This window comes from Hyperoodon ampullatus (assembly GCF_949752795.1).
Source record: "Hyperoodon ampullatus genome assembly, chromosome: 2".
Lineage (NCBI taxonomy): Eukaryota > Metazoa > Chordata > Mammalia > Artiodactyla > Ziphiidae > Hyperoodon > Hyperoodon ampullatus.
This window is the reverse complement of record NC_136915.1, coordinates 145,180,609-145,205,799: the sequence shown is the minus strand read 5'-3', so window position 1 is coordinate 145,205,799 and position 25,191 is coordinate 145,180,609. Positions and strand designations below refer to the sequence as shown.

Here is a 25,191-nt window from a genome sequence, read left to right as displayed (position 1 = left end):
GTCACATGGTCTGGAGACCCATAAAGGTGCAAATGGTCCACTTGAGACCAAAAGGGAATCAAGTGTTCTTTATCTTATGGTTGGGCCCAGGGACCTTCCAATTGCTGGCAACTTGTAAAAAGCCTCAGCTTTCCCAATAAGTGGGGACAGAATATAAACATTAAATGAAATTATGTCTGTAAGGGAAATTAGATAATAGTTTTTAAAAAATTGAATGGAATTATTGATGCTGGATAAGTAGCAGTTATTATTCCAGTTGCTATTATTATTCGAAGTGGAGTCCACTTCATCAAGGATGATAGGTCAGCCACTGCCAAGTGCGTTCAGGGAAGAGTCTGTTAGGGCTACAGGGTAGCAAAATAGTAAGAGATGTGATTGGACAAACAGAAGAGGGCCAGCAAGGGGACTTCCAACTCATCTCCCTGCTTGGCCATTTTCTCCTTTCTCTTTATTTTATTTTATATTATTATTATTTTATTTATTTATTATTTTTTTTTGCGGTATGTGGGCCTCTCACTGCTGTGGCCTCTCCCGCTGTGGAGCACATGCTCCGGACGTGCAGGCTCAGCGGCCATGGCTCACGGGACCTGCCGCTCCGTGGCATGTGGGATCTTCCCGGGCCAGGGCACGAACCCATGTCTCCTGCATCGGCAGGCGGAATCTCAACCACTGTGCCACCAGGGAAGCCCTCTCTTTATTTTAAACACAGCAGCCAGAGTGATCCTGCAAAAGAAGTCACCCAACGTCACTTTTCTGCTCAAAACCCCTAGTGGCCCCCTATCTCTATCAGAGTAAAAGCTGCAGCTATTAGATCTCAGATCTCACATCCCAACCGTCTCCCCTCTCTCCTCACTCTGCCAGACACTGGGCCTCATTCTGACCTCCCTGCTCATCCTTTAAAGTGTGCTCTTACCTCAGGGCCTTTGCACTTGCCAGCCTCTCTTTCTGGACCCATATTCCCTCTGCTATCCCCAGGGTTCCCTCCTTCATTTTCGTAGATCTTTACTTAGATGTCTTCTTCTTGCTGGTTAATCTATCTAAAATTTTACTTCTCCCTCGCACCCTCCACTTCCTGACCTGTTGCCTTATTGCTCTTAGAACTTATCACCAACTAACATGCTTTACTTATCGTACTTGCTTATCTTGGTTATCGTCTATCTCCCCCACTAGAATATAAGCACTCTAAGAGCAGAAGTTTTTATCTGTTTCTCATGCTCACTGCTGTATCCCCAGCACCTAGAACAGAGCCTGACCCATAGTAGACAAGCAATAAACATTTGTTGGATGAGTTAATCAAGTTTCTTGATTCAATAAACATTGGGAAATCACAGAAGGTTTTTGACCAGAAGAGTAAACCGATCAGAGCTCACAAAGGGGCTTAGGATAGATTAGGGTAGGGGATAGGATGGGGCCACAATAGTAGAAGGAGAGGGCTTCAGTAGGAATAAAAGAAAACAGTAGGAGGCAGTAAGTTTCATGAGGGCAGGGATTTTGTCTGGCATATAAGAGGCGCTGAATAAATATTTACTGAAGGATGAATGAAGGAATGATGCTTGTGTCTCATGTGGGATGGACCCAGGGCTCTGGTTTGGGTCTGTCTTAGAAAAGATATAAATCCTTTTTGATCTTGACTCAGATGCGCTCATGGCCAGGGCTTACACGAGATCAACACTGAACTCTTATATCTGTATGTACACCTTCCCTTTCTTCCTGGATTGGGCTAACCCTCCCTGGCATGTAGTCACCTTGTAGGCCTCAGTTCAACTCAGACAAATTGGGATTCAGACTGTGGGAATTGAGGAGGGGGGTCGAGCTGTAGGTGTCTAGGAGAAGCATCCAGATCGAATGACCTGTTTGAATGCTATGCAACCAAAGTTTTAAGTGATGTGGAGAAGTTAGTTTGGAAGGCACCACATAGTGTGGAAAATCAGTGTGCCAGTCCAGAGCCACTCAAGAGAGAGGAAATCCCTGTGGACACCATCTTTACCTTTTCTTCAGAACGACAGGTAATGGAATAGGAGGCTAATCTAGGTTGAGGTTGTGTATGTGGACACTGTTAAGAGAAAGTTCCCACAGTGGAGGGGTGGAGGGATGGAGGGTACTTGGTCAAAGAACCTCTCATTCATGCCCTCCCTTGTCTACCCTTTAGTTAGCTACCTCTCCTCAAAGGAATTACTCACTAGGCTCTGATATCCACACTTGGACCTTGCCCCTAATACAATCAACAGAAATGAGGTGCTTCACAATTTCCCTACCCCAAGAATAAATAATACAGTAACTCATTTCTGAACTCTTCAGGTTTTAATTAAACCAATGCCTGGTGACCAGAACTGTGCCAGAACCTTGCCTAAATATGGGAGGTGCAGCAGTTGAGAAAACATACATTTGCTGCTTCACTTATTTGTTGCTTTACTTATTTCATTGAATCCTCCTGTCAGTCCTGAGAAATAGGCAGTATCCTCATGCATGAGTTGAGTAAACTGAGGCCCAGCCAGCTCACACAGCTAGGAATTGAAAGAGGGGAAATCTGAGACAACTTTTGACTAATTCCAAAGCACAGGTTGTTTTTCTGAGGACATCAGTGCTGCCTCTATAAGTTACTTGTAGAACTAGGAATTGTTAGAACTAGAAGGTGATTGTGAGATTTGTTCAGCTCCTTCAGATAAAGGGGCTCAGGCTCAGACAGAGACGGTGACAAGCTCTGCTGTCACCAAGTACCAAAGAAAGATTTGACACCCAGGTCTCTCCTGAGTGCCAGGTGCTCTTGCTTCTTTCTTTAAAAAAAAAAAAACTTATAATAATATTTTTCTTAAATTTTATATATATCTGTTTTAAAAATTAATTAGTACTGCAAGGTTTATAATCAAAATATCAGCCCTCCCCACTCCTTATTTTTGTTAACATAATATTTCATCTCCTAATATTTCCTGTTGAAATCTTTCATCCATCTTATCTCCCCGCCTGTGCTTTTGTCCTCTCTTAACCTTGTGGGTTAAAATCTTTTTTTTTTTTATTCCTTCATTGTCATTTTACTGGAATGGCCTGGGGAGGCAGACACGATAAAACACATTTGGTCAATCAGTCTTACTGAACAGAAGTCCAGTTTTTCGTCTCACTGACCCCCAATGATCCTGTATCCCCAGATAACTCATTTTTCTGAAGTCAACACATGCTCCATTGCTCGTGGAGATCACCCTGTGCCAGGAGCTCCTGACTTACAGGAGTTCCTGTCTGGCCTGTGCCTTGCTGCCCTCAAGGACTTGACTGAGGCCTGGAGAGAATGATTTACAGGAGGAAACAAAAAGCAGATAATAGCAGTGAGAAGCCCTCCCATCCACACAGCACTTGTCCAATTTCAGAGAGCTTTCATATCCACGATCTCATATCATAGCCATAGATAATCAAAGGATAGGTGTTTTGGTGCTGACCAAAGTCAAAATCAGGACACTGCTCTGTCCCAACAGGGAAACATATTTGAAATCAGGACTATGAACCCTCACGTTCATGGTACTTGTAACTTCTTGTTTGGCTCTTTTATCTGCAGGTCCAGTGACAACTTTCTTTGCCAGGGGAGATGGAAGTGGGCTGTTAGATTGGTGCTGAAGGGAAGTTTGGAGGGAGGGCCCCAGGTGGGCAGCGTACTTCCAAGGGAGTTACTGAGCCTTCTTTTTCCTCCTCCTCCTCTTATACAGATCCAAGTTTGGAATAAAGAAAGCTGCTTCTCTGAGAACACTTACCAGTGCTCAGCTTGGTCCAAGGATAAGAAGAGAGTCAGAAACAAGTAATTCTGAACACGTTAGTGGAGAATTCTCCTAAAGTCCCAGGCCAAAGTCTGTTTCATTGTCTGGGTTGGAAAGTGAGATAGATTCATTTATGGATTTCTGCTGCAGCTTCCGTTGCAGAAAGCTCAGTGATTCTAGGATTTGGATTGCATTCTGGGATGCAGTCTGTGGAGGGTAAGGGGACAGAGGAAGGGGCAACAGCAATGTGCACTACAATTTAGGTTGTTGTTCAGGCAATGTGTTAGGCCCATCGGTGGCCCCAGTACCTTGAAACACTTGATGGAGCCAGAGATAAGCCAGGGCCCAGAAAGGACTTGGGGTAGACCTGGTGGGTTCCAGAATTGCCTTCCAGAGGCTGGCTGGGGTCTGAGTTCCTCTGAGAGAGCACAGAATTGGATTGTTTCGCTTGAAGTCCCTACCCCTTCTTCAGGAGCTCCACTGACGTGCAGCCCAGTCTCTGAGATTATTTGCTGTCACTGATTCCAGGAACACTCTCCACTGTACCGAGCCATTGGGAAAGGTTCCAGTTGCCATGCCCTCTACTCTGCCAAGAAGAGGGTGGGATGTGGGTCACATTTGGGCTTTGGGCTTTATTGTCCTATGTTTGATATTGCAGAGACCAAAGCCACAGGGTGGTGAAAAAGACCCCTCCTCACCAGGTAAGAGTTGCCTGGGAGCCAGAGAGGGAAATTCCCTGATTCCCTGTAGTTATGAATCACGGCCTCTGTGCTCAAACGTACATCCCACTGCCTGAAACTCAGACTCACAAGTGACTCAGTAATGCCTCACCTGAGCAGGGACGGAGGGCAAAATGCTGGCAACACTGCAGGCTCAAGCCACACTGGGGAGGTCTGAATCCCGTGAGAGCTCTTTTGAGAACATAGAAGAACTGATTCCTCTAGAGCCCTTGCAGAGACTCACAAGATGTTCTTATTCCTCAGACCAAGCAGATGAGGTATGTCTCAAGCAAAGGAGACTTCAGGGTAGCCTATTGCCAGCTCTCATCATTTGAAGAGCCAGGAGTTTCCTCCTGATCTCTACCTTAATTCCTCCTGCTTTATTCCCTTTCACTGATTCTTCAGTCGGGTGACACAGGAGTTGTTCACCATAATATATCGACAGTGTCTAGATGCATGGGTAACTTAAAAAAAAAAAAATTAACGACCAGTGCAGCACAGTCAGAATGGAGTCTGGCTGGGGTGCTGAACAGGGTCCAAGTGGGAAGAGCTCTGGGCTTGGGTTCTAGTCTTGGCTTTGTGGCTAATTTGCTATGTGACCTTAAGCAAATCACTTGACCTCCTTGGGCCTCAGTTTTCTCACCTTTAAAAAAGGGATATTTGGACTAGAGGTTGCAAACTCATATGCCTACAGAATCGGGAAATTAAAGTAAATGAGTGAATCCAATATGATGGGGTTGTCCTGACTGCTACCTGTAGACTCCCTCTAAATGGGCAGCTGCTGCCTGTTGGAAATGCTGACCTAGGCTGTCCAGAGCATTTGACTCTTCAAGAGATGCTAAGGACCTGGATGTTTATGTGAAATCTCCCAATGTTTAAAAAACTGTTTGGGGGACTTCCCTCGTGGCACAGTGGTTGAGAATCCTCCTGCCAATGCACGAGACACAGGTTCGAGCCCTGGTCCGGGAAGATCCCCCATGCCGTGGAGCAACTAAGCCCGTGCACCACAACAACTGAGCCCGCATGCTGCAACTACTGAGCCCGTGTGCTGCAACTACTGAAGCCCATGCACCTAGAGCCCGTGCTCTGTGACAAGAGAAGCCACTGCAATGAGAAGCCCATTCACCACAACAAAGAGTAGCCCCGCTTGCCGCAACTAGAGAAAGCCCACGCGCAGCAACGAAGACCCAATGTAGCCAAAAAATTTAAAAAAAGTAAAAAACCAAAAAACGTGTGGGTCAAACAAACATCTCTAAGCCAGTTTCATCCCTAGACTAGAGGATTTGAAGGGCCCTCCCAGCTCGAATTTTCTGATTCTAAACTCTGTGTCTTCCAGGGAATTCCCTGGTGGTCCAGTGGTTAGGATTTGGAGCTTTCACTGTTGTGGCCCCGGGGTTCAACCCCTGGTCAGGGAACTAAGATCCCACAAGCCACACAGAGCAGAAGAAAAATAAAATGTGTCTTCCAAAGAAGATCACTAAGAAATCACCTTAGTTATGGTAATTTCAGCTACTGGAAAAGTGAATGTCCATGTGTGCACTCATACTCGTATGCCATTGGGCTTTTGGCTCCCCTCAAATGACACTCTCCTGGTGGTCTTCCTCCATCACACACACCTGCAGTGGACTGTTGGCTTGGTCTCAGGAGCCCAGCCCTGGGCCTGATGGAAGATATGGCTTGTCCGGTGAGCTCATCAGCAGTAATAGGCTGGCTGTGCTGACGAGATAGCCCTTCCCTTCCCCTAAGTGAAGGGAAGAGTGGCCACAAGCAGTGACTGAGACAGAGGCTGCCTGAGTCAGGATCTGGGTCTTGCTGCCTTCCCAGGCCTTTGCTAGCTATGTCCCCAGGCTGAATTGGGACTAGGAATCAAGTCCACAGTATTACCAAATCTGGAGCTCTCCAACCCATCTGTATTAGTTTACTAGGGCTACTGCTAAACAGCAGCACAGACTGGCTGGCTTAAACAACAGAAATTTATTGTCTTACAGTTCTGGAGGCTAGAAGTCCAAAATCAAGGTGTCTGTAACGTCGGTTCCTGCTGAGGACTTTGAGTGAGGAAAGGATCTGTCCCAGGCTTCTCTCCTTGGCTTGAAGATGGCTGTCTTCTCCCTGCGTCTCTTCACATCATCTTCCCTCAATGCCTACCTGTCTCTGTGTCCAAATTTCCTTTTTTTTTTTTAGAATGACACAAGTTGTATTTGATTAGGGCGCACTCTAATGACTGCATTTCAACTTGCTTACCTCTGTGAAGACTTTATCTCCAAGCACGATCTCATTCTGAGATACTGCAGGTTATAGGACCTCAACATCTGAATTTGGGGGGGACACAAGTCAGTCATAACACTACTCCATCACGGTCTCTCACACATTGCTTTAAACTCCAAAACCTAAGTACCCTGCTTATGCCCCTTCTTACCTGTGACAGCCTAGTGCTTCCACATCTCATGTGCTAGTACACAGCTCACCGTAAGCATGCACTTTACATGGACCGGAGTTCTCTGCAGTGGGAAAGGTGAGAGAACTTTTATCAAGCACCTGTTAAGGGACATACAGGCTTTGAATTTCAGGTAACAGTAGATGTCTGTTTCTTCCATGAGGCAATGCCAATATGGTACTTTTTATCCTCACACCAATAAAAATGGTATTTATACTGCACTTGGAAAGTGCCAAATACTGTTCCAAGCACTTTATATGAAGTAATTTTTTGAATGCCCACAACACGCCTTTGAGGTGGGTACTATTATTTACCTCCTTCTACAGTTAAGAAACTGAGGCCCAGACAGCTTAAAAAACTTGCCCAAGTCTGTAGTAACTGATGGAGTCGGATTTGAATCTCAGTAGTTGGCTCCAGAGGCCATGCTTTTAATCATTACCTGATAGTATTTGGAAAAGGCAGGACTATTATTCTCATTGAATAGATGAGGAAACTGAAACTGAGCAGCTAAGCAACTCACTCGGGGTCATAGGGGTAAAAGGCACAGTGAAGGCAGAATTCCTGCCCTGTAAGCCACAGGTCTTCCCTCAGAAGGGACCAAGTGTCCCGAGTCCCTCCCTTCCCCATACCCCACTCCACTTATACAGGCCCACAGGTATTAGGGCCAACACAGGTTCTCTAAATCCTTACTTGTAGTTAACTGTCTCCACATCACAGGGGGATTATGGGGCATGAAGGAAGGGAGGCACCTTCTCGACTTAGATCTAAGTCTTTTCGACTTATTTTTCCTCCCAGTCGCTTCCAGTTCACAAGACCACTAGCCCCAAGGGGTCAGGTCTAGACCCCAGTCCCAGAATTTTCTCAGCCCGGATTAGAAGCCGGGGAGGGCGGTGGGGAAGGGGCTGGTGGGGTGCTGGGCTGCCCAGGAACACGGAGTATCATATTTCTCGCAACCCGCCAATCCTGAACGCAGGGGGGCGTGGCCACACCTGGGAGGCGTGGCCGGACGGCTGATGGGTCCGCGGCGTCCCGAGGCGAGGCGCTGACGTGAGCTTGGCTCACCTGGGCGGGGAAGGTGAGGGCCGGTGTGGGACCGGGAGCGGAGCCTGCAGTCCCTACCTGCGCAGAGCCAGGTGTTGCTTGCCCAACCGGCCGAGGAGAGCAGTGGCGACGGGTGATCCTAACTGGGGACTTGGTTCGGAGGGACGTTCGCTTCTGGCAGCCGGATTGCAGAAAGGTGGGGACGCCAGCGTCTGTAGCCTCGCTTGAGGGAGGGAGGACACGCCCGCCGGTGAAGAAGCGTCCTCTCCAGAGTTTGTGGGGGTGAGGAAAGCTTGCTTAAGGACATCTGTTTGTTTGGGGATAGCCTGTAGGGCTGGGTGCCCATCGCTCTGCTTCAGGTAGCTTTCGGGCGGTCCTAGCCCGGGGTGGCGCTGGGCCCTTACCGACCCCCTACTTCTGTCGACTCCCTTTCCCTCCCGCCCAACTGGAGTGTGACGCTCTCGGGCCCCTACCCACCAGCCGTCGGGGAGCGCTAAGGCTCCTCCACCACGCTGGTCCTCCCAGCTCACCGCTCCGCAGGCCCCTGGATCCCGAAGAGGGGATTTCCCAGGCCGGCCGTCGCTTGATCTTGGTGGGTGTTTTGGGAAATTGCGCGTCGGGCCGGCCAGTAAGTTTAGCCAGTTTGTTTCCTCTCCTGGGATTTGTTTAGCACAGTCAGGCCCCTGCCCTGGGCCTGAGAGACACCCGTGAATTTCCAAGTAGCGAAGCTACGTGCTGGCGAAGGCGGCGCCGGGCGTGGTTGCTCTGGGGGTGAGGCCCTCTTCGCCTGAAAGGGCTGGAGGGCTGGTATAGAGAAGTGGGGAAAGTCTTCCAGGCCTGACTGGAAAGCAGGCCCAGGGTGCCACTGTTTACAGGGAGCCTGCTGTGTGGTAAAGGGGTCATCCCTGCCCCAGCCCTGCTCTCTTGGTGGATGTCAGAAGTGGAAGCCAGGGAAAGGAGAGGAAGAAGGCGTTTGAGTAGGGGTTGGTGAAAGCTGATGCCGACCCAGGAGAGTAGTTTTCGATGTTTGTCTACTGGGTGACAGCAACACCTCTACCCTGTAGCTCCCTTTCTCCAGCCCCCAACTTCAATCAAGCAGGGAGGCAGGGTGTGGGAATTATGGCTAGAGGCCCAGAATTTACCCCTAAACAGGGCTAAACTAAACGGAGGAAAGACTGGGGAACTTGGAAGATGGCATTTCAGGTCTCTCCAGGAGGAAGGGAAAAAGCAGGACCACTCCTGAGGCCTGTCTGCAAGAAATGAGGGTGTGTGTTTTACTCTGAGCAAAACCATTGACGACTGAATCTTGGCTTTGGGGTGGCCGTGTTCCTGGAAACTAGTCTGGGCAGGGGCTGCAGAGGTGGCAGTACAGGTGTTTGTAGGGGACCTGTTCCCTGGAATGGGGGTGTGAGATTGGATGGTTTATGCCTTGGGGAGGTTGATAGTGTCCCTGCTCAGTGCCCAGTATGAGGGGAGTGGATGGGTTCAATCTTTGTTCTTTGGCTAGTTGAAAACCTGTTGGAGACACAGGCCTTGAATTTTGCTGTGATGGCAGCTAGAGACGCCAGAGCTGAGTTAAAGTAGGCTAAGCTTGTTCTGTGGGCATTGGGATTTGGGTGGTGAGAGTGTTCTGAAAGAGAACTCTGGTTTAGGTGTGTTTAAGGGTGGGTGTCATGCAGTCTCCTCCCTAACCACTTCGTTGGCCCTCCATGCTGCTTGGATCTTTGTTGATGTCTTCCATTTACTTTCTTGGTGTATAGAAGAAGGGAGGGACTTAGAAGGCTGGGTGCAGTGGCAGGATATGGTACAGCACACTCTGACTGAGAAGTGTTGGGTCCAGGCCCCAGATAAAACACTTTGCTGTGCCTCAGTTAACCCAGCTGTAAAATGGGGATGATAACAATGGGGATGATCATTTCATTATGAGGATGAAATCAGACACGTTAAACAAAAGCGCATGAAAAAACTGTTAAGCCTATGTAGATAGAGGATTGTTGTTACCATGGTTTCATTAGCTGAAGGCCATCATCTTTTATATCTCCCAGTGACCAAGAAATGTCTTAGCTTCCTGTGGTTAAAAAAAATACTACTTGTAGTGTTTTGTTTTTAAGTTGTGAAGCGACACACGGCATTGTAGGAAAATGTGAATCGTATATAAAAGTACTTAGGCACGTATAAAATTCACCCACAGTCCTATCACCAGGTAACCACTAAGAACTTCTTGTCGCATCGATGTATTATTTGTTTCCCTTTCAAAAATTCTCTGTGCTTATGTACACAAGTGCGCGTCCTGTTACAAGATGGAGATACTACTATACAGTCAATATTGTATGATGCCTTTTTCCCCCTTAAGTACATATTTAAACATTTTCCCAAATCCAGTAAAAATTCTTCAGATGCCTTGATGTTAATGGCTACTTGCTATTGCAACCTATGAATGTCTAATTAGATATTTTTCTCTGTGATCTTGGTTGCTTCCAAAGTTTGCCTCTCTGCCTGTTCTTACAGTCTTAGGTGCTGGGTGGCAGGTGGAGGAGATCTCGGTGGACTTTCAGAAGGTGGAGAGGGTTAGCTGTGATGGAGGTGGGGCATAGAGGAGGAGGAGGCTGGGGCAGCATTGCTCCTGTGTACTGCCATCTTGGGAGAATGCTGAGAACACAGGGCTCTAGATCTTAGTCATCGACCTCTAAGGGTGGCTGCCTCTGCCTCCCCATCACTCTGTGCAGTTCCTTGCGTTGGCCTGGTTGCCTTAATTTTTTTTGATGTGCTGTGGATCAACTAGGATAAGCCCTTTTCTTCAAAGCCCATGGTCTGTCAAGAGGTGGATTTCACGTGTTTGCCAGGCCTCGACACAAGACTGACCAATATTGCAACAGAAATTCTCGAAAGCCCCTCACTAGGTGGACCAGTTTGCTGCCCATTTCCCTGTTCTCTTTGTTCTTCCCTTACCCCATCCGCCTTCCTGCAGGCCAGGACTGAGGAAGAGAAGGCTAGAACTTGCCCTGGGGAGAATATGCATTCCCTCCTCCTTATAAGGTAAATGTTCTCCTTGGTTTGATAGCTTGACTTTGCAGTCCTACAGAGCAACCTACACCAAGGCCAAGAACATGGGGGTGGGGGGCACTTGAGTACCGAGTGCTACCTCACCTACCCACTGTGAGCTGCTCCCAGGGGGGAAGGTTTCAGTTGCAGAACTTGGTAATTGGGTCAGAAGGCTCAGGTGAGAGCAGGTCCTGCCTTGCTCTTAAAGTGCCAGTGACCGAGCTGGGTTTGAGTTTTCCCATTTGTTGGGAGCCTGGCTGGGGAGAGAAGTGGCCTTAGGACCCACCCCTTAAGCTAAGTTCCTCCGAGGGGGAGCCTTCGGGGGAGCCTTCGGCTGACTCTTCGGCTGACTCTTCGGCTGACTCAGCTGGTTTGGGTTCTGAACCGCAATCCAGGTGGGAATCTTTCTGGGTGGGAAGGTGACTTATTTATCTTCCTTTGCTCAGGTCAGTGGATGTTTGAGCAATTCCAATGTGGATTTCTTCAGGGAGTCTGATGAGAACATTGTGTTTAGTAACTAATGTCGCCCTTGTCACACAGTACCTGACGGACATATATTTGTTGAATTAACGTTCTTTTGCAGGCCTTTCTCACCCGAAGTAAAAACAAAGAGGAATGAGAACGCCAAAAAATCTAAACACAACACCCCAGGCACACACTTCTCCGGTAACTGCTTTTTCCTTTAGGCACCCAATCTGGGCAGGCCTTTGTTTCCCCGCTGTGGCCACCAATGTTATCTGCTACGCTATGCCCTTTATGAGAATCAATTGCAGACTTTACCCAGGCTGGCTCCAGCAACCAATCAGTTCAATTCAGCCTCTGTGGGGAGGTAAACAGACCCAGGTGAGGAGGCTGTCCCAGCAGTACAGAGCTTGTCTTATGACTGGTTTTAGTACTCTATAGGGTTAGGAACTGTGGTATTTGATCATTCTAGGGCATCTTAGCTTTACCAGACTCAGATACAGGGCAGGGTTCTTACACTTTGTCTCCAGTGCTCCCAAGCCTTCTCCTAGACACTGGATTGTCGTGGGGATAACCAGCTCAGACCCCCACACCCCGCATTTTTTTTTTTGGTGCAGAAACTTTGGGTGGCCCAGAGAAAGGAAAACTGACTTGAGGCCCAGCTCTCAGATCCCTGTGGATACACTGCCTGCTCATCTATGTAAGTGAGGACTTTGGAACCAGGGACCATCCCTCGCCTACTTCTCTCTCATCACGATGGTGTCACTTCTTACTAAAATATTCCCATTCACCTTAGTTGTCTAAAAAGAGAGCATGCTTCAAGTTCTTGCCTATATACCTGCTATTTCCGTGACTTTTTTCTTCCTTCTCCCGAGATGAGATTGAAAAGAGCAGTTTCCCTTCTCTTCCCTTGGTACTTGCGGAAGGACTGTTTTCCAGCAGGGATGACATCATCTCTTTATTTTTCTGCCTCAGGATTTAAATAGAAGAAATGTGATCTACTTACGTGATAAGTCTGATTTGGCTAGAGCATGAAAAATAAATGGCTTTGGAATAAGAATCAAAAGAACCTTTTAACCTGTTTTCTTTTCTTCCCCACCTGGCACAGTTTATTCCCATATTTAGTTTCTTTGCTGTAATCTAATGGAACTGTAGCTCTATCATATGGGAACAGTGGCTGGGACCTTTTCCCAGGGGCTGGCCTAATTCTCCTCTCCCCATTTCTTCCCCCTCCCCCAACCCAGATCATGGCTCTCCACCCCCGCAGAGTTCGGCTGAAGCCCTGGTTGGTGGCCCAAGTGGATAGTGGCCTGTACCCTGGGCTCATCTGGCTACATAGGGACTCCAAACGCTTCCAGATTCCCTGGAAACATGCCACCCGGCATAGCCCCCAACAAGAGGAGGAAAATACCATTTTCAAGGTAAAGGTATTCTTTTACCATCTGACTTGAAGTGTTTTCCAGTTCTCTCAGACCTTTCTGGTTTTTTGTTCTTCTGTTTTCGATTTTGGCTTGAAGAAGGTACTAGATCCAAAATGCTGATGCAGGGCTTCCCTGGTGGCGCAGTGGTTGAGAGTCCGCCTGACGACGCAGGGGACACGGGTTCGTGCCCTGGTCCGAGAAGATCCCATATGCCGCGGAGCGGCTGGGCCCGTCAGCCATGGCCGCTGAGCCTGCGCGTCCGGAGCCTGTGCTCCGCAACGGGAGAGGCCACAACAGTGAGAGGCCCGCATACCGCAAAAAAAAAAAGAAAAAAAAAAAAAACCCAAAATGCTGATGCAACAAAAAGAATGTTTATGATGGGGGGTGGGGGCAAACTTAGCAGGCAGAGTAATTTCTCTTGTTGGGGCATGTCTGTTATGGTTGAGGCCATTTATTCTTTCCCATTGGTCAAAGCTACTCAACTCACATCCCAAGGGATCCCAGGTGTGATTGGCTAAACTCCTGTAAGTGCGTGTATGCTGTGTATGTTGTTCTAGAACTCCCAAGGGTCAGCCAGCAATCAACCCTTCATTCGCTCAGGGCTCTTGCTCTGGCCCGGGAATGGCTGTCCAGATCAGGGCAGAACTCCTGAGTGTTCGCAGGCTTCTAACAGCCTGTAGAATGGATGTCGAGGGCCCTTTGCAAGTTTTTCTTTTGATGTTAAAACCTTTTGCCCCATCCATAACCTCTGCTTAAAAATGAAAGGCGATTTAATTACAGGTTTTTATTCTACAAATATGTTTTCTTAACTGAAGAGTAGCTCTGATGTGAGAGTTATTTTGATTCACTGAAACTAAGATTGAATCACGTGGCAGTTCATAAAATGTCAGTGAAACCAAAGTCTAAGACAGAAGTAGGTGGGAAGCTCGTTGTGGGAAGGGATATTATGTGGTTTGTAACTCCGGAGCCCATGCCTCTGCTCCAGACCAACTTCTCTGTGCTGGTCAGTCTTCCATCTCATGAGTAGCTTTAGTTCCTGCACTCCCAAGACACGGAGAAATGAGTTTGCCCATTTCTTCCCTGACTATAAGTTGGAAGTCAGAAGTGAAATCCAGTCCCTGCCCTGAGCCTCTCAAGATTGATGCTCCAGGTTCTTGCTGAGACTGGGCCAGGAAAGGTGGGCTCATACCTCAAAGGAGAGCCAACTTAGAGTTGTTTCCCACCCAACTCAGTTATATTGGGGGTAGAGATGAGAGGTAGAAGAAAAATTGGCCTGTGAATATTAGAAAGTAAATGAATGCTTTTAATGTAAACATTAAATAATGATATGAAAGTGGTAAGGAAAACATCTGTAAATCAGCACCAATTACTGGAGCTGGCATCAGAGGGGGATGGGCCTGCCCTGGCCCAGCTGGCCTCTCGCTGTGGCCTTGGTCTGAAACTGGACTTGCTGTTGAAGTGCCTGGTGGTGGCTGGCCATGTGGGAGGAGACTGGTTCCTGAAAGCTCCACTCATGAGAATGTTCTGTATGCTTAGGGCTTGAGGAAAAATTGGCTGTGGGAAGCTGCTTTGTCCTACTTATATCTGTGTATCTGTTTGCAGAATGCTAAGGGAGGGCCTGGGTGTCAGGAGAAGAGTGAGGGTGCTTTCACAGATCCCAAGCTCTGACAGGCCTTTGGCAGGATATGGGGTGTGGGCAGTTCTGACTAGCATTAAGTGGGTGCCTGCTGCATACCCTAGGTCCATTATCTCATTTGCTTCTCGAGAACACTGTAAGGGGGGCGGCACCCTCATGTTACAGATGCAGAAGCTGAGTCTCAGAGGGGCTAAGTAACTTTCCCAAGTCACATAGCCAATAAGCGGTGGGGTTAGGGTTTGAACCCAGGCCTATCAGCTCCCGCATTATCAGACGGCCCCTTCTGACCAGGAGCTGGAAGACCTGGCTTCAGATCCTACTACCATCCCTTGCATGTGAGGTCTTGAACAAGTCACATAATCTCTTTGGGCTTTAGCTTCCCCTTCAGTAAAATGGGGCCAAAACCAGTCTTGCCTGCCTCACAGGATTGTTGTGAGAATTGAGTGAAATCAGTGTGTGGGAAGGGACTCGTAAATTGCCATAAAAATGCAGAGACTGTGTCCATTTTAGGAAGAGAAATAGGGACCTGCCCAGTAATCAGAATCTCAGAGGCAAGACTCAGAATGGGTTTGAATAAGGGATGTTTATAAAGCACAACGATTGTCATGTGGTGGGTACCACCCTCTGCTGCATCAGCCTCAGGTTCTCTGCATCATCTGAGTGGGCCCTGGGGAATGGCTGTGTTGTGAGCAGGATGTTAGTCTGGCTGCTCTCTGTGGAGGGGCAGGGATTCAGGGAGCCACAGAAATTTTGCAGACCTGTGCCAAAGTCAGCACAGCCCAAGCCAGCTGGATGGGGCCAGAGCAGGAGTGGGCACGGAGGATCAAGCAAAGAGAGGCGAAAACGTGAGGAGGGACTCCAAACGCCAGGTACTGCCAGGTGCAACTGGAGACGTGCCTCTCCGATGCTAGGGACTGATGAGGTTGAAATCCCCTATAGGGGGTTGGATGGAATGGAGTCTGCTGAGTGCCCAAGGGCAGCAGCTTTGTCACACTGCTTCATTCCATACTGCACATCAAGTGGAGGAGCCCCCAGGTCTGAGAAGATGGTAAGAAGAAATGAGTGAATTGGAGGAGAAGGATTTAGCTCGGCTATTGAGAGAAGCTTCCTCATGATTGTGAGGCTCTGCAGGGATTGACTGAGGGAGACCAGAGAGCTCAAAGGATGGGGCCGGAAAAGTTCCATTTCGGCTTGAGGAAGTAGTCTAGTTCAGGAGCAGAGGCGGGGAGTTGGGACTGGACAAGCGATGTGCCCTGTCCACTTGAACAAGCTGCCGTGTGCTTCCTGACCTTGAGTCCTCTGCAAAAGACATCCCCCTTTTCTGCACCAGCACATACGTCACAGCCCTGAAGAAAGTGTAGACATCTGAGATACGTTAACAGTGGGGGAGGGCTGATATCCCATGAACAGACACGTAAATGCCTGTTAGACCTGGAAATTGAAAACCAGAGAGGCGGGGCCACACTGGTCTTGGCCCAGGCCACCAGCCACTGGTGTTCCCAGCAAAATGTTCCCAATGTGGGAGTTTGAGGAAGCAGGGAAAGGCAGGTGGTGTGAGTTTATTAGGACTTGAGGCCCTCAGCCTCGCACTGAGGCCAGCTGAACCCCCAGAGCGTGCTTCCTGCCCTCCTATGGGCTGCTACTCCTAAAGGTACTTGGTTTCAACAGTTATTTGTGCATCAGATTACAGACTGAAGGGGAGGGAACAGCAAGCCTAAATTCTTCATATCATATGCCACCTCCCTTTCTCTTCTCATTATATAAGCAATTCATGTGAAAAACAAATAAGACAAACAAAACAAAACAAAATTACCTGAAATCTTGCTATCCAAAAGTTACCATTAGTATTTTGGTGTATACTTGTTCCAGATTTTTCTTTATTTTCAACCCTTCATTAAGGCCATTGTAGTCTTGACAGATGATGCTGGCACAAGCACTTGAGATGAGTCTCCTCTTTTTAAAATATTGTATTTGAATTTGGCTTAATTTCTCTCAGGCCCTGCCTTGCCTGGTGCCCAGCGTGGTGTTTTCTGCTGCAGTCTCTGTAAATTGGAGTTGGGGTGATGGGGCGGTCAGGCAGGGCTGTGTGTATCTGTGTCTGTATGAGGGAGGGCGGGCACACTTTCCAGTGTTTCTGGGCAACAAGCAGGCACTCACTGCAGTTTCCTATCCCTCAGGCCTGGGCTGTGGAGACAGGGAAGTACCAGGAAGGGGTGGACGACCCCGACCCAGCTAAATGGAAGGCCCAGCTCCGCTGTGCGCTCAACAAGAGCAGGGAATTCAACCTGATGTACGACGGCACCAAGGAGGTGCCCATGAACCCAGTGAAGATATATCAAGTGTGTGACATCCCCCAGCCCCAGGGCTCTATCATTAACCCAGGTGAGGCCCCAGCTGCTGGGGAGAAGGTGGACAGTGTGCCAGGTTCCGGGCTAGACCCTTAAAGTGATAACCCTAACCCTAACCCCTAACCCTAACCCCTAACTTGCTAAAGTTCTGACTAAGAGCCAGATAATTTAGACTTGACCTCCAGTGAATCTAGTGAGGCTCTGCCATGAAGGAAGGGTCTGTCTTCACAGTAAGCTTATAAAGGAGAGAAGCTGTGCTCCTTGGGTCCTTAGAAGGGATGCTAATGTGTAGAAAGGGGTTTAGAGTAGGAATTAAAAGATTTCTAGGAGAAGGGAGTAGGGTCTGCAGCTCCTGGATAGGGGAGGGGATGAGAGCTTTCACTGGGGCTCCGTAGGAGGAGCTGGGAGTGGGGTGAACACCCTTGGTTCCCACTCTTTGGCATTGAGGGTGCACACTGCACCCAAGGAACCTCTGTGCTGGCAGTGCCTAGCTTGAACAGTGGGTCAGCTGCAGGGATGACAGTGCAACGTGAGCGCCTCACTTTTGACCTTTGTGTGTGTGTGTGTGTGTGTGTGTGTTTCTCGGGTAGGATCCACTGGATCTGCTCCTTGGGATGAGAAAGATAATGATGTGGATGAAGAAGATGAGGAAGATGAGCTGGACCAGTCACAGCACCACGTTCCCATCCAGGACACCTTCCCCTTCCTGAACATCAATGGTGAGTGGGGTGGGGGGTGGGACAGAGGCATGGAGAGGATGTAAGGGGCTTTGATTTTGCAACCGTTGACACCATATCCACCATTGCACTGGGAGCAGCGACCAGGCCCTGGGGCCAGGCTGCCAGTCTGTTAGCAAGTAGGAGTCATAGGCAAAGGAACCCCGTAGGCATAGTTATCCCAGTGGGGTGGCTTCTAGGCAGAGAGAGCATCTTCTGAATCTTATGTGATAATTCAGAGAAATTAAAAAATTAAATTCATTCTCAATCCTGCATACAAATACACAAGCTGTTATAAATTTTGCTGATTTCCTTCAGGCCAAGTGCAGGGATCATTTTCGTGAATTGTAGGCAAACTCTTCTGCTATTTCCCTCGGTACAAATTTTCTGTCACTGCCTTAACAGCCTCTGCTAAGGCTGTATCATGGGAAACTTGTGGCTCTACAGCTCTTAATACTAGGCTCTGATAAAATTTCTGTACTAGAGACTTTTATCTTTTTTTAATTAATTTATTTATTTTTGTGTGTGTGTGGTACGCGGGCCTCTCACTGTTGTGGCCTCTCCCATTGCGGAGCACAGGCTCCGGACGCGCAGGCTCAGCAGCCATGGCCCACGGGCCCAGCCGCTCCGCGGCACGTGGTATCTTCCCGGACCGGGGCACGAACCCGCGTCCCCTGCATCGGCAGGCTGACTCTCAACCACTGCACCACCAGGGAAGCCCTATCTTTTTTTTCAATTGACTTTTTGAATTCAGCTTCCCAGGAAAGATGAGTTTAGAGGTTGGAGGGTCACTGTGAGACAGAGCAGGTGCTGCGTCTCCCATTGCACATTCTGAGGATGCTCAAACACAAGGTGAATTGCTCTTCCACAGCATCTTCACTTGAACTTTTCACTGACATGCTCCTAGTCATATGACTTGCATTCAGTTGAGTAGCTTTTCACTACAGATTTCTAAGTTCCATCTGGCTGCTAGGGTCAAATGAGATACTTTTGCCACCTAGAAAATTTAGTGTATCAAGATGATTCCTGTAGGATTTTGGAGTACCCTTCCCTAGGTGATGCCCCTTCTTTTGAGAATCAGGAAATGACTCTTATCTGTCTACTTGCCCTCCTTGACTTACCCTGTCATTTATAACCTTGCAACCAAGTGATGAGTAAAGACAACGATCATAGAGCTCTCTCAGGTTAATATTGCCACAGCTACATTCCCACTTGGTGCAATTTTAAGATTTGGACATTTGGAAATGTGAGATCCTTTCCCAAAATTTGGCTCACTCATTCTGTTATTCTCACCCCTTAAAAGGATGCAACCCATATCCAGGATCATGATTTCCCTTTTTTTTTTTTTTTCATGTTTTTTTAAAGCTAATATTGTGTGTCCTTACGTTATGGGCCACCTTGGATCCTTTATGGAAACATGTGAACATATATTAAAAATAAAAAAGTAAAATGGGTACATAGATATAACCAGACTCGTACACAAAGGGTCAAAGAAACCTTAACCTCTGATTTCAGAGCTGTTGGGCAGAGGAAGAAGAATTGTTGAAGGATAGATGCTTAAAAGGTGAGGCTAGGAGGAAAAATCTGTAAACTTTGGAGTGAGCCAACTTTGACAATAGCAGGGTTATAGGATGTGTTTTTCATTCTCTCTTTTAAAAGCTTTAACTGGATACTTTTGAATAAATAATACTCTTACATGGTTTAAAATTCATAATGGTACAAAAAGGAAATCAGCTGAAAGGTTTTCCTTCTAACCTGTCTGAACAGTTCCTTCCCTGGAAGAGAGACAGATCTTTCCAGGTTCTTGAGTGTCCTTCCAGATGTTTCATGCATGTAAAAAAGTATGTGTTTGTTTTTAAAGGAATTTCTATACATTAACACTTACTTGAAGCTAATCAACCAATTTAGTTGAGTTCATTTTACGGAAGACAACCAGTTTCTGTTTAATTGCTGGGTTCAAATTTTGTAACAGGGAATCTCTCATTCATGCCTGTTCTAATTTAACCCCAGGGAGTGCCCACTTGTCTGTTAATCATCAGCAAATGCATGTTTTCAGAATTATGAGTTTATGAGAGAACTAATAAGATTAGGAAGCAGAAGCAGCAGAGCCTTATTTCTTTTGGTGTTTTTTGGGGGAATTACTGATGGGCTGCCACACGGAGTTGTGGTCCAGTGTTGGATCTTTTAGGTTTGAGAGCTTCGGAGCCAGGTGATATGCATGTGTGGTGCTCCTGCCTGCTCACCCACATCCTTCTGTTCTAGGTTCTCCCATAGCACCAGCCAGTGTGGGCAACTGCAGTGTGGGCAACTGCAGCCCCGAAGCAGTGTGGCCCAAAACGGAACCTCTGGAGATGGAAGTACCCCAGGCACCTATACAGCCTTTCTATAGCTCTCCAGAGCTGTGGATCAGCTCTCTCCCAAGTAAGTGAGCCTTGATTTTCTAGCTGGATCCTCAGCTCCTATTACAGTCCACTTCCTGCCCCACCTTCTGCCTCCATTTCTTTGCCATGTATAGAATAGTCCCCCAGGCAGCCTCTGTGTCTGGTTCCTGGCTGGCTGATGAGTCACCAGGAACTAAAGAAACATTAGCCCATACCTACTTGCCCATGGGGATGCTCTGATTGGTGCTGTGCAGCTCTAGGTTACTCACCTGTTAGGTGGGTGGAAGGCCTGGGTTTATCAGTTTGCCCAGGGGATTTGTGGGATGGGGAAGTTAATGACTGTGGATTTGGTCAAGGAGGCCCTTGGGGTTTGAGGGACTTTAGGACCCAGAGAAAATCTCTTTCTGAATTGGGTACACATTGATCTCAGTGAAGAATCATTGTCATTGCACCTCCCTTTCACACTACACATGGTAGGGGAGGTGCGGGTGGGGAGCACTAGCATTTTGTCCAAGAGGCTGATAGCTTTGATAAGACCTATAGGGTTCAATGGACACTTGCTGAGTGAAAATTTACTTTGTTGTGAACTGTGTCCTTCTGTGATATATTATTATATCGTATCAACAGTGTGTGCTCATCTGTGTAATTTTCAGAAATATGCCTTGGTATTTCTTATTGTTCCTCTGGTGTCTTTAAACAGTGAGTCAAAAATGATACACAGGGCTTCCCTGGTGGCGCAGTGGTTGTGGGTCCGCCTGCCGATGCAGGGGACGTGGGTTCGCTCCCCGGTCCGGGAGGATCCCACGTGCCGTGGAGCGGCTGGGCCCGTGAGCCGTGGCCACTGGGCCTGCGAGTCCGGAGCCTGTGCTCTGCAGCGGGAGAGGCCGCAGCAGTGAGAGGCCCGCGTACCACAAAAAAAAAAAAAGATACACAAACCAGATGCTGCCTTAGTTTTCAGCTCCTTCCAATGCCTATTGATGTAAAGACTCAGTACAAAATGGGGAGACCGGGACCCAGAACTTTGGTTGGAGAAATTCTAGCTGTTAGAGTGTGGTGACTGAACAGTGATAGTATAGATGGAATTTGAACTATTTGCTTCAAGGCAGCCTTTTGAGTGAATATTCCAGGGATATGTTGATGTCTCCCTTTGTTGCAGGAAGGATAACTATGGCAGTGGCCTTCCTGAATGCTGGTTGAAAGGTGGCTTGATCTTGATGGACTTGCATTGCATGAGTCTTAGGGATGGACGGGCAGAGCAGCAGAGCAGCAGAGCAGGACTCTCACTGTCCCCCCCTCACCTTGCAGTGACTGACCTGGACATCAAATTTCAGTACCGTGGGAAGGAGTATGCACAGACCATGACGGTGAGCAACCCCCAGGGCTGCCGGCTCTTCTATGGAGACCTGGGTCCCATGCCTGACCAGGAGGAGCTCTTTGGTCCCGTCAGCCTGGAGCAGGTCAAGTTCCCAGGTCCGGAGCACATCACCAATGAGAAGCAGAAGCTGTTCACCAGCAAGCTGCTAGACGTCATGGACAGAGGACTGATCCTGGAGGTCAGCGGTCATGCCATCTATGCCATCAGGCTGTGCCAGTGCAAGGTGTACTGGTCTGGGCCATGTGCCCCATCGCTTGTTGCCCCCAACCTGATCGAGAGACAAAAGAAGGTCAAACTGTTTTGTCTGGAAACGTTCCTTAGTGGTGAGTCTTTTTTCAGACGATTGATGGTGGGAACTGCTCCCTGCAAGTCTGTCTTCCTCCTTCCTGCCCCCCTTTCCTGGCTCTGCAAAGATCTTAACCAAACAGTTTCTTCTGGAGGAAGTCAAGGTAGAAGGGGACCTTGATTCTGAAAAATAAAAGTGACCTGGGCAACAAAGAAGGGTGTTCCGCTCCAAAGCTATGCATTTGAAGGCAGTTTTAGGTGGTTGTGGCCCCTTTATTGGCAGAAGAAGGAGACAGCCTTGTGTTTGCTCCCCACATTCTACCAGCTTATCCTTAACTTTGGAAGGTGACCCTGTTTATCATAATCAGCAAAACATATACTCTTCTCATTTGGGACATATTTGCGTGGCAAATTTAAGCAGACATATTTAGGGAGAGCACTGAGATGTGAATTTTCCAATGTGATTTGAACCCTAAGTCTGGTTTAAGTGGTGTCCAGTAGAACTCTCTGCAATGATGAAAATGTTCTATATTTGTATTGTTCAGTATGGTAGCCACTAGCCACATGTGGCTATTGAGTATGTAGATGTAACTAATGTGACTAAGGAACTACTTAATTTTAATGAATTTAAATTCAATACCCACATGATGTGGCCAGTGGCTACTATTCTGGACAGTGTAAAAGAAAGTGTTTACTGAGTAGGTGTGGAATGACCCAGTACCCCAAACTCCATGCTCTTCCATGTTCTGCAGATCTCATTGCCCACCAGAAAGGACAGATAGAGAAACAGCCACCATTTGAGATCTACTTATGCTTTGGGGAAGAATGGCCAGATGGGAAACCTCAGGAAAGGAAACTCATCTTGGTTCAGGTGAGGAGATACTACTGTGTCAACAACTCTTTGCCTTTTTATTAATGCTTTAGCCCCTAGGTCTGGACTTGAGCCCTGAGTGAGGATCCATCAGCCTCTGCGGGTTTTAATCCCGTCAGATGTAGTAACTTGAGCTTTGTACATTGTACAGTAGGACCAGGCTGGAGAATACAGTGTCCTCAAAGCAAGTGACTGATTCGGGGAGACCTTATTCTCTTACTGACTAATATTAGAGTCTTGCTGAAACATAATAGGATATGACTCTTGCTAGCTCTTTTGGAAAAACCTTTTGAGGTACTTTTAAGAACGTGTTCTTATTCTGGAAAGTGGCAGCAAGACCACTTGGGTTTGGCTGTGGATTTGTGCATCAAGACAGGCAGTAGATGAAATTTGGATAAAAGTCTTGCTAAATAAGCAGTTATTTATTTAGGCATGTGATGTGATGCTACTTCTAGGTTCTTTACCTTCATTTGAACCAAATTCTAAAGTGAACCTTGGCAGGATGGTCCAGAGAGATGAAGGCATAGTCTGTATCTAGACATTAAAGTGGTGGGCTTCCCCACAGCCTCACTGGTCCTTCCTTCAATCTTGGGCCCCTCCTGCTGTTTAAAAATACCCTTTCCTGGGCTTCCCTGGTGGCGCAGTGGTTGGGAGTCCGCCTGCCGATGCAGGGGACGTGGGTTCGTGCCCCGGTCCGGGAGGATCCCACATGCCGCGGAGTGGCTGGGCCTGTGAGCCACGGCTGCTGGGCCTGCGTGTCCGGAGCCTGTGCTCCGCAACGGGAGAGGCCACAACAGTGAGAGGCCCATGTACCGAAAAAAAAAAAAAAAAAAAAAAAAAATACCCTTTCCTCAGTGGATAGCTGTGTGCTCTGTGTCCTGAACAGGTCATTCCGGTGGTGGCTCGGATGATCTATGAGATGTTTTCTGGTGATTTCACACGATCCTTTGACAGTGGCAGTGTCCGCCTGCAGATCTCAACGCCAGACATCAAGGATAACATTGTTGCTCAGCTGAAGCAGCTGTACCGCATCCTGCAAACCCAGGAAAGCTGGCAGCCCATGCAGCCCACCCCCAGCATGCAACTGTCCCCTACCCTGCCAGCCCAGTAATCATGAATGCCGTCTTCCTTCTCTTTTTTACAATATTGTACATATGGATTTTTTAAATTAGATTTAACCAGCTTTTAAACCTTTCTTCTTTCTAACAATATTAGTACTCTCTGACTCTCCAAATGTGCCTTTTAAAGTTGATTTAATTTATGGAAAAATCACCCTTCATACTTTCCCTTTCTTTTTTAAACCTCCCCATGGTAGTGTAATGTAGTAGAAGGAGATTGGACCTGGGAGTTTGGACACCAGGGTTCTAGCTGCAGCTTTGCTTCCAGTGGTGTGACCTTGAACCAAGTCATTTAGCCCCTGGGCTTCAGATTCATTACTGTAAAATGAAGGAGCTGGAATGATGCCTGAAATAATGCCAGCTTTAAAACTCTGACTCAGTGACTTCATTCTACTTGTACAAGGCAAAACTGCCTGGAACAGAACATTTCTGCCTTGTTCTTGCACCACATTTTTTTTTTTTTTTTGCTTTCATTAAAGTTCCCTCAAGCACTGATTTGTCCAGGATTGATCTCCGTTTGACCTGTTCTGCTAGTATAGTAAGCTGGCTCCCTGATGGGGGAAGAGGGAGGGAGGGGCACCGGCTGGTTGCTTGGGAACCAAGCTAGATATCTAAATAGAAATAGGTGCCAAAGTCTGAAAGTCACCCAGCCTGTGGAGTAAAAACTCACAAATTGAGCTTCTAAAGGGAAGCTGTTGATGTAGAAGGCTTAGGGATTCTGTAGAAGAATTGGCTGTCAGGTTTTCAACTTATCATCACTGAAATATGGGCGTACCTCGGAGATATTGCAGGGCTATTCCCAAACCACTGCAATAAAGTGAAATATATTGCAATAAAGCAAGTCACACAAATTTTTTGGTTTCCCAGTGCGTATAAAACTTATGTTTACATTATACTGTAGTCTGTTAAGTGTGCAATAGCATTATGTCTAAGAGCACAAATGTGCATACCTTAATTAAAAATAGTTGGGGACTTCCCTGGTGGTGCAGTGGTTAAGAATCTGCCTGCCAATGCAGGGGACATGGGTTCGAGCCCTGGTCTGGGAAGATCCCACATGCCGCGTAGCAACTAAGCCTGTGCGCCACACTACTGAGGCTGCGCCCTAGAGCCCGCGAGCCACAACTACTGAGCCCGCATGCCACAACTACTGAAGGCCGCATGCCTAGAGCCTGCGCTCCACAACGAGAAGCCACCGCAATGAGAAGCCTGTGCACTGCAACGAAGAGTAGCCCCCGCTCGCTGCAACTAGAGAAAGCCCGCGCACAGCAACAAAGACCAAACGCAGCCAAAAGTAAATAATAAATTAATTAATAAAAAAAAAAGATACTTGATTGCTAAAAGATGGTAACCATCATCTGAGCCTTCAGCAAGTCATAATCTTTTTGCAATAGTTACATCAAAGATCACTGATCACAGATCACCATAACAAACATAACAATAAAAAAGTTTAAGTATTGTGAGAACTACCAAAACATCACACACAGACATGAAGTGAAAAAATGCTGTTGGAAAAATGGCGCCAATAGGCTTGCTTGACGCAGGTTTACCACAAATCTTCAATTTGTAAAAAACACAGTATCTGCAAAGTGCAATAAAGCAAAA

At 47.5% G+C, this 25,191-nt stretch overlaps 2 protein-coding genes across 2 annotated transcripts in view; one reads left to right on the top strand and one right to left on the bottom strand.

Moving 5' to 3' along the window:
- LOC307070293 (interferon regulatory factor 6-like) overlaps positions 1 to 25,191 on the bottom strand; it is a gene marked incomplete at its 5' end in the record, with an annotated part of 102,622 nt that overhangs the window by 28,291 nt on the left and 49,140 nt on the right. The gene's annotated exons all lie outside the window — the stretch shown is intronic.
- Positions 12,683 to 24,080, top strand: IRF6 (interferon regulatory factor 6). Its single transcript, XM_079696428.1, has 7 exons — positions 12,683 to 12,859; positions 16,673 to 16,877; positions 17,434 to 17,562; positions 19,822 to 19,980; positions 21,246 to 21,638; positions 22,353 to 22,471; positions 23,358 to 24,080. The coding sequence occupies exons 1-7, from the start codon at positions 12,686 to 12,688 to the stop codon at positions 23,580 to 23,582; spliced, it is 1,404 nt and encodes a 467-aa protein (XP_079552554.1). The 5' UTR covers positions 12,683 to 12,685; the 3' UTR covers positions 23,583 to 24,080.

What these genes read in the sequence shown, in the direction of transcription:
- IRF6 (XM_079696428.1), top strand. Translation starts at nt 12,686, where the DNA reads ATGGCTCTCCACCCCCGCAGAGTTCGGCTGAAGCCCTGGTTGGTGGCC. An exon ending in TCTGGAAACGTTCCTTAGTG is followed by an intron (nt 21,639 to 22,352) that starts GTGAGTCTTTTT and finishes CATGTTCTGCAG; the next exon opens with ATCTCATTGCCCACCAGAAA. An exon ending in GGAAACTCATCTTGGTTCAG is followed by an intron (nt 22,472 to 23,357) that starts GTGAGGAGATAC and finishes TGTCCTGAACAG; the next exon opens with GTCATTCCGGTGGTGGCTCG.